The following is a 9,221-nucleotide window of genomic DNA, read 5'->3' as shown; positions in this document are numbered from 1 at the left end:
TTTTACGAGGTTAAGATCTGCGCTTTGCACGGGATGATCATTATATATATATATTATTTTATGTATTACATGTTTTTACATATTATGAAATAATATATTGAATAAATCAAAGTCAATAACTATTACATATATAATTAAATTAATACGAACATATAAATCAATTTTATTAATCCAAACAATATATTTTTTTCTATTTGATAGGATATGTAATTAAATTTTAATGATATTAATATACATAGTATATTTTTAATATTAATGTCTATTAAAAGATGCTTTCTACTGATATCTTTTTGGTTTATCATTTGTATATTTATAGCAAAAAAATTCATTGTGGGATTAATAGTTTTAATAATGTATATTTTTTTAAAAATTAAGTTGTCAATGTTCATTCAAAGCTTTTATCAAAAAAATAGTTCAAAGTAAATTTTGAAACTAAAATATTTATGCATTTTATATGGTTTATAGTTTAATTTAAAACGATATGTATATATATATATATATTAATCTTAATAATTAATTAAATTAAATTTTTACTTATATGATTTTGTAATCATTTGTATTTTGTTATAACAAAAATTTTAAACCATAGATCACAAAATTTGAATGTAAGAGACTTTTAACAATTTTACTAATTTATAGTCGTTTTAAAAAATTCAAAATATAACATATACAGAAAAATCTAAATGTTTATTATATTGTTATTGCGTTTGTTTAATTTATTTTAATAGTTTAAAATTAAACAAATATGATAGAAGATACACTAATTTTTATAAAAAAATTATTATTGAAAATCATTATTGTCATATATACTTTAAACACATTAGGCAATTTCGTAACTTTTATTTAAAGAAATAATAAAGAACATTTTTTTGACGACGAAAATAATAAAGAATATTAATAATGAATTTATGGTTAGTTTACTAAAAAGTTTATTATAAAATTAGATGGACCAACATATTTCCTAATGATTTTAAAGATCATCCTAGTATTGACGTGTGACTACAAAAAGAAGTCGTAATGTTTTTTAATCAATATATATATGAGATATTAAAAACTTTTCCCGAACTAAAGGAACATAAATTACTAAACAGTGAAATGCGACTTTTTAGGCAGTTACCAAACTGTTGCAGTGTTGCCATTTGGAACATGAAGTTAGCAATAACGCATATTTTTTTCGCATAAGAAATGTTTTGTCATTTGAAATATAAATTTCACTTGATAATATTGTGATCGCATATGAAATGTTTTGCTAAGTGTAATGGCCCATCTGAGGAGTTGTAAGATGTAACGCTGAAGTGTGTGTGGTGTAGGCGGTAGGCCTACATGCATCAGTCCGCTTATTAAATTTTAAAACTATAAACCTAATACTTATCGTGACAGCTTCATTCTCTTGGTATTTCCCTGTTGATATCAAATCTTACATTAATATTGAATTTCTACAAATAAACATTTAATTTTTATTTTAAGATTACAACGCACCAAATATGGGTCCAAATTTTATGTTATAAATACAAAATCATTAGACGCGTTCGTTACGTGCAAGGCAGTCCGTAGATGTTTATATGTGTGACATCCTCTCATGACATGCTTTTTATAGTTATTAAATGAATATTAGGTTTGGTTTGTAGCAAAGTTAATACTCCAGTTAGCTTAAAATTGAAGAACATATTTTATGCTTCAATGAGTCGTTGCCATGTAACTATTATGTAGTTTGACTTTTTATATTAAAAACATAATAATTTCACATCATGATTTAGGTCGAGTTATATGTATGCCAGGTTGCACAACGTGTGAAAAACATTCTCGTACTTTTACTATAAAGACATGAACAATTTGAACTAACAGACAAAGGGTTGGTTTCTTTTAATACTTTTCGACAAATGACAACATAACTTGACTGTTTTTTTTTTTTTTTCCAAATGAGTTTTCGTTGATAACTTTGGTAAACACACAAGAAAAGAATACAAATGCCGGCGGAAAACATGAATATCCCCGGAAACTAAGCCCACACAAGAGAATCAAAAGTCTAAGAGACAGACCACTAATAAACGAAGCATTAAGCTATAAATTAAATTCTTTCAACTAAAACATAACCTATGAAGAGATAATAGAAACCATACTTAATTGTCTTACGAGTAGCCGGATGTCTCGCCACAAACAGAGCAAGAGAGCATGAAAAGTAGAAGTTCTTCATGAAGAGCAAGAACAATCATCTGAACCACCCGTTCAGGATGACCACACACACCACACACCACCACTAAGACGAAGCCAAGACATAAACCAAGAAGAAACAAACACCCGGGAGAGCTGTTATCTCAACCACTCCTTCATCTGGACACTACAAAGCCTCAACCTCTTTCTATTGCTTCAACACCTAGAAGCCACCGAGGAAATCCAGAGACCAAAAAAGACCAGAAGTAACATTTATTCGAAGGGCAGGAGAAGAACGTCTTAGAACCTGAGAGACTCAGAGGTGACTTGAAACCAACTCTTCTTCACGACACTAACCTTCAGTAGCTCTCCACATACCACTACTACTCTGCTTCACCGTTGCTTGAAACCAACTCTTCTTCAAGCCACCGTGGAAAACATAACTTGACTGTTTTCCAGTTTTCTTTTCCATCTTTTAAAAAAACAAATCTGTCTTCTCTGAGTCCTGACCAATGATATACATTTGCATGGACAATTGGACATCTATCTTGCAATCAATGATAATTATGTTGGTTGTTTTGCATGTAATTGACTATATTATGATTTCACATATGTATGTAAGAGTTATACCGCTTGTAGATTATCGAATCATTTTGATTTATAATCTTATGTTCACTAAAAGGACAATATACTCGAGTAAGAAGATGATAATTTGATTATTAAGTCACCCAAACAAGAAGACCAAAGAATCAACCTTTTCCTTTTGTTTAATCCCAAAACCTATTACATAGGTGATGATAACATGGTGTCATGATTTGACAAAAATTACTTTAACTATTTTATTGAAACCCTGATTAACCCCTTTTCTTTTTAATAAGATCAGCTCTTCTATCATATTATCTTCCTCTCCCAAAATATTCCACTTTTCTCCTCAAACAAAAACAAACATATCATTTTCCTGATTTGTCCTTAAATTTAGAAGTTTTCTTTATGCGATGTGAAAGCATAACTCGTCTCTCTCGTGTCTTGCATATAATAATCAGCCTATCAAGGTGGTTATAAAATGAAAGAAGCTACTCAAGAATATCCTTCCTTCCATATAAAAGTCTGAAAATCGAATAAGAGAGAATATGATTTACTAATTAAAAAAAAGTTGTTGATTAAGTTAGTTTTAAAATTGAGATGTGCGATTTTTTGAGAAGTCCAAAGACGGCCGTTTTAGAGAAAGAAAAGGGGACCCACTAAGAAAAGTATCGAAGAAGTAGCTGTCTTAACAGCTCCGACCAGACTGTTTCTCTTTTGCTCTCATAGAACATCTCCTCCATTTTCTCTCTTCTTCTTATTTTTTTATAAAGACCTCTTCTCTTCTCTCTTCCCTCTCAACATTCCATCTCTTTTCTCTCTTTCTTTCTCTGATCATTGAGAAGTCCGAATCAATCATGGCTCAAGAAGAGATACAGAAGCCTGCTGCTTCGACCACCACTGCTCCTGTTCCGGCAAAGGAGGAAACTCCTGTTGTGCCGCCGGTTAAGGAGGTTTCTGCACCTGTTACTACGGACAAATCAGTGACAGCGCCTGCTCCTGAGTCCAAGGAGGAGAATATTGTGTCTGAGAAAGAGGCGCCCGTTGTGGTGACGAAACCGGAGGTTACAGTGGAGGAACCGGAGGTGCCGGTGGAAAAGGTGGAAGAGATCGTGACGGGAAAAGTGATCGCGCATACAGAATCGTTTAAGGAGGAAGGCTATTTGGCTTCAGAGTTGACGGAAGCTGAGAAGAATGCTTTGGCCGAGTTTAAGGAAATGGTGAGGGAAGCTTTGAACAAGCATGAATTCACCGCTCCACCTCCAACTCCGGCGAAAGAAGAGACAGCCGAGGAGAAGAAAACAGAGGATACAGAGGAAGTGAAAACAGACGAAGTGGCTCAGACCAAAACAGAGGAGAAATCTGCTGCTCCGACCGCCGCAGAGACCAAGAAGGAAGAAACATCCGCTGTTTCTCCTACGGAAGAGACCAAACCAGCTGCTCCTGCCGCCGAAGAGATCACGAAGGAAGAGAAACCGGTCGCTCCTACTCCTGTGGAGTCAAAACCGGCTGCTCCGGTCGTAACAGAGACAAAGAAGGAAGAGACACCCGCTCCTGTAGAGACCAAACCGGCTGCCCCGGTCGTCGCAGAGACAACGAAACAAGAGACACCCGCTCCGGTCACCACTGAGACCAAGAAGGACGAGAAACCGGCTCCGGTAGAGACCAAAGCGGCTGCTCCGGCCACCACCGAGACCAAGAAGGAAGAGAAACCGGCTCCAGTAGAGACCAAACCGGCTGCTCCGGTCACCGCCGAGACCAAGAAGGAAGAGAAACCGGCTCCGGTAGAGACCAAACCGGCTGCTCCGGTCACCACAGAGACCAAGAAAGAAGAAGAGAAAGCAGTCACCTCTGCCCCTGTAGAGACCAAACCAGCTACTCCAGTCACCACAGAAGTGGTAACAATTGAGAAGGCTTTCGCAGCTGAACAAGAAGAAGCAACCAAAACCGTCGAAGCAATCGAAGAAGAATCGATCGTCTCCATCACTCTTCCAGAGACGGCTGTCTCAGTAGAGCCAGAAGAAGTCTCGATCTGGGGCATCCCACTTCTCGAGGACGAAAGATCCGACGTAATCCTCCTCAAGTTCCTCCGAGCCCGCGACTTCAAGGTCAAAGAAGCCTTCACCATGCTGAAAAACACGGTCCAATGGCGCAAAGAAAACAACATCGACGACCTCGTGGCAGAAGATCTCCAAGGGGCCGAGTTCGAGAAGATGGTGTTCACTCACGGAGTTGACAAGCAAGGACACGTTGTGATCTACAGCTCGTACGGTGAGTTCCAGAACAAGGAGATTTTCTCAGACAAAGAGAAGTTCAACAAGTTCCTCAAGTGGAGGATTCAGTTCCAAGAGAAGTGTGTGAGGTCTCTTGACTTTAGCCCCGAGGCTAAGTCCTCGTTCGTGTTCGTTAGTGACTTCAGGAACGCGCCAGGGCTCGGTAAGAGATCATTGTGGCAGTTTATTAGACGTGCCGTTAAGCAGTTCGAAGACAACTATCCTGAGTTCGTCGCTAAAGAGGTAAAAACATCAACATTTTCATCATGATTACAATTTTTTTTTAAAATGTTAATGTGTAAATTGAGGTATGTGTCAGCTGTTCATTAATGTCCCATGGTGGTACATTCCTTACTACAAAACATTCGGGAATATCATTATATCTCCAAGGACAAGGAGCAAGATGGTCCTTGCTGGTCCATCCAAAACCGCTGAAACCATATTCAAGTAAATAATGTTTCATTGAAACTTATGTATTAATGTTTCTCCTCACACACTAAGCTTTATATACTGTTTTTTTGGATGAAACAGATATGTAGCTCCTGAAGTAGTCCCGGTTAAATACGGTGGACTCAGCAAAGAAAGTCCATTCACCGTTGAAGATGGTGTCACCGAGGCAGTAGTTAAATCCTCAGCTAAGCATACCATTGAATTGCCTGCTTCCGAGGTATGTATGCTCTCCGCTGTTTATTTGCGTTTGTTTAAAGCACCTTTAACGCAGAGTTCTAATAACAATGCATTCAATGCAAAACATAAAAAAAAAATGTTGAAAAGAAACTTTCATGCCAACTGTTATTTTATTATTCGTTTATATTTTCTATTTAAATATATGATTTAACTTTTTTACAAAATAATAATACTTTTTATAATATCCCAACCGATGGACATGCTCTTATAATTTAGTTTTACATTTAATGTCTATTTTTCATGAACTCGTAATGTTGAAATAATAGAAGATAATGTTGCTACTACTAGGGTTCCACGCTCTCGTGGGAGCTTAGGGTTTTGGGCGCGGGCGTGAGCTATGGTGCTCAATTTGAACCAACCAACGAGGCAAGCTACACCGTGATCGTCTCTAAGAACAGGAAAATCGGTTTAACTGATGAACTCGTGATAACCGATTCTTTCAAGGCGGGTGAACCGGGAAAGATCGTCATTACGATTGATAACAACAATACGTTTAAGAAGAAGAAGGTGATCTACAGGTTCAAAACGCAAGCATAAGACATATGTCCCTATCTTGAAAAGAAATATGATTATTCGGGTCAAGTTTTAATTAATTTAAATTAGAATTTTCATTTGTGTATGTACTTTTTGAACCTCAAAAGGGGATTGTGTTTTGTTGATGTTTTTGATTTGGTTTGGTGATGGGATTTTTTTTTTTTTTTGTTAATGATTCCTATATATACAAATGTTTGTGTGCCGAGATGTGATTACTTGGCAATTTTCTTTTGTTTCGAAAAAATATTTGATACTTGACGATTTGTGTAAATTTAAAACTATGTTTGTGTGTTTCCAGTTTAAGAATCGATCTCGCATCAGATAATTACGTGAATCAAGTGTCTCATACTTGTTTTGACTATAAATTCCTAAATCATATGTTCTTATGGAGTAGGATAGACTAATCAATTTTGGTTCATAAACTAGTAATCAATTTTGGTTAAAAAAAAGTGTCCATGGTTTAAAGTTTGACATTTGTGGCTTATGATTTTGGTATTTGTAGCTTAAGGTTTAGTTTTCTCATGCTATATCTCTTTTATATTTACTATTTATCAATTAATCAGTTTGGACTTTGGATTCACTAGTCTTTGGTTTTGGTTTAGGATTCATAATTTATAGTTTGGGATTTAGGTTTAGGATTTACGGTTTGGTGATTTAGTATCTAAGTTTTAGGTTTTAATTTTTAGAGTTTTGAAATTAAAATTGTAAAAATGAAAAATTATAGGGAAATAAAGTACAAAAACAATTAAACACAGAAACAGTAAAGATATTAGTACTGAAAAACGATAGCTCGAAAAACTTGAAAAATGACTGGCCACACCGGAAAACGATACATGAACTCTAACTGATGTGTAACGTTTACTACAAGATCAACTCCAAGATTCTTACCAAGAGACTGCAACCCTTGATGGTGAAGCTGATTTCCGAGAACCAATCCGCCTTTGTTCCGGGCCGAGCTATCGGAGATAATGTCCTTATTACCCATGAGGTTCTCCACTATCTCAAAACATTCAAAGCGAAACAAAGAAATGCCATTGCAGTCAACACGGATATGAGTAAGGCTTACGACCGGCTCGAATGGGATTTTGTCTCACTGATGCTAGAACGGTTGGGATTCCACCACAACCTGATAAAGTGCATAATGCATTGTATCTCTTCTGTTACATACTGCTTCCTCATTAACGGCTTGCCTAGAGGGAAGGTAGCACCGAGTAGAGGCATTCGCGAAGGTGTTCCTCTCTCCCCCTACATATTCATTATGTGTAGTGAAGTTCTCTCGGGACTATGTAACAGAGCGCAAGAAGAAGGCTCACTCCAGGGCCTGCGAGTAGCTCGAGGTAGCCCCCAACTATCTCACCTCTTTTTTGCGGACGTTACAATGTTCTTCCTCCAAGCTGATAAGGAGAATTGTGCATCACTCAAAACTATCTTAGACAGTTATGAGCAGGCGTCGGGACAGTCAATAAACAAGGAGAAATCAGCAATAACGTTCTCTCGCAAATCACCCGCACCTCTGAAGACCATGGTTAAAGAAGCGTTACAAATCGACAAGGAGGGTAGTGTTGGCAAGTACTTGGGCCTTCCCGAGCACTTCGGACGGCGCAAAAAGGATTTATTCTCCTCCTATGTAGACCGAATCAAACAGAAAGCGAGGGGATGGTCCAACAAACTCTTATCTGCCGCGGGCAAACTCGTCAAACTGCAGAGCGTTCTCTCAGCAGTTCTGTCGTATCCCATGTCTTGCTTCAGTTTACAGGTGTCGCTATGCAAGCGGATTCAGTCCGCAGTAACCCAGTACTGGTGGGACCATAATGAGGGGTCGAGAAAGATGGCATGGGTCTCTTGGGACAACATGGCCAAACCAAAGACACTTGGAGGGCTAGGGGTAAGGGATTTTCAAAACTTCAATGTCTCCCTACTAGCCAAGATTAGCTGGAGACTCCTTCAGAACCCACACTGTCTCCTTGGAAAGTTTCTCTCTGGAAAGTACTGCACATACAACGAGATTCTCTAGGCCACGGCGACTTCATCTATATCACATGGGTGGCGGAGCATTTTACTAGGAAGAGACCTCCTAATCAAGAACCTTGGCTGGGTTGTGGGAAATGGTGATGCAATCAACGTTTGGAATGACCCTTGGTTGAGCCTTTCCGGCCAGCTGCGCCCAATGGGACCTCCAAGCTTGCAGCACCTCGACACACGAGTATCTGCCCTTATGGTGCCTGAAACAGGAGACTGGGATTTAGCGAAAGTCAGGAGCATAGTGCCAGATTTCGAAGAACATATTCTGAGTATAAAGCCAAGCTTAACTGGGGTTCTGGACAAGCTTGTCTGGCTAGGCACGAAATAAGGCACCTACTCAACTAAGTCCGGTTACTACACCGCTGTCTGATGTTAGGAGTTTTCAAGGCTCGTAAGACAAATGTTGTAGTATAAATGATTGTCGAACCAATTCTAAAGGATTTCAAGCACTGAGAATGCAAGTACTTACTTAATCTAAGTGCAACCGATGATTTAAAGAATTAATACTAATGCTGTTTCAGAATAATAAAAGCGGTAAATGAGTTGACTTTCTTAACTAAGGAAAATGAGAACTCGTGGGCATAGGAATTAGACCTTAGGTGATCAAGTTTCGAACAAAGGATGGCAGACGAACAATCAAACTATCAACCTTAAGCTTAGATACGATCCTAAACAAACTCTATGTCTAGATGAATGTTCATTTACTAACACATTTCAAACAACAAATGTCTTTGGTTGAATAATATGGAAGCAATCATTACTAACAGGTCTAAGGCTATCTTAGCACTTCTAACAACAAATGTCTTTGGCAAAATATGCTAAAAGCTTAGAAGAGTTGTTTCAGGCATTTCATCGAACACTTTTTGGGTGGAAAATGCCTAAAGATCAACTTTTGAGAAGCTAACTCAGAAGATGCATTATGATAACTCTACTAGCAAGGTTTTGGAATGATCTACAGTAGAACATCATAGC

The 9,221-nt window shown here is 37.7% G+C and overlaps 1 protein-coding gene across 1 annotated transcript; it reads left to right on the top strand.

Annotated features, from left to right (window-relative positions):
• Positions 1-3,485: 3,485 nt before the first annotated feature.
• On the top strand, positions 3,486-6,518 carry LOC106295582 (patellin-2). The gene is made up of 4 exons (XM_013731514.1): positions 3,486-5,249; positions 5,326-5,453; positions 5,538-5,673; positions 5,982-6,518. The coding sequence occupies exons 1-4, from the start codon at positions 3,591-3,593 to the stop codon at positions 6,228-6,230; spliced, it is 2,172 nt and encodes a 723-aa protein (XP_013586968.1). The 5' UTR covers positions 3,486-3,590; the 3' UTR covers positions 6,231-6,518.
• The last annotated feature ends 2,703 nt before the right edge of the window (positions 6,519-9,221 follow it).

The sequence above is a fragment of the Brassica oleracea genome, chromosome C5 (genome assembly GCF_000695525.1).
Source record: "Brassica oleracea var. oleracea cultivar TO1000 chromosome C5, BOL, whole genome shotgun sequence".
In the NCBI taxonomy this organism is placed as follows: domain Eukaryota; kingdom Viridiplantae; phylum Streptophyta; class Magnoliopsida; order Brassicales; family Brassicaceae; genus Brassica; species Brassica oleracea.
This window is presented reverse-complemented; position numbering and strand designations above follow the sequence as displayed.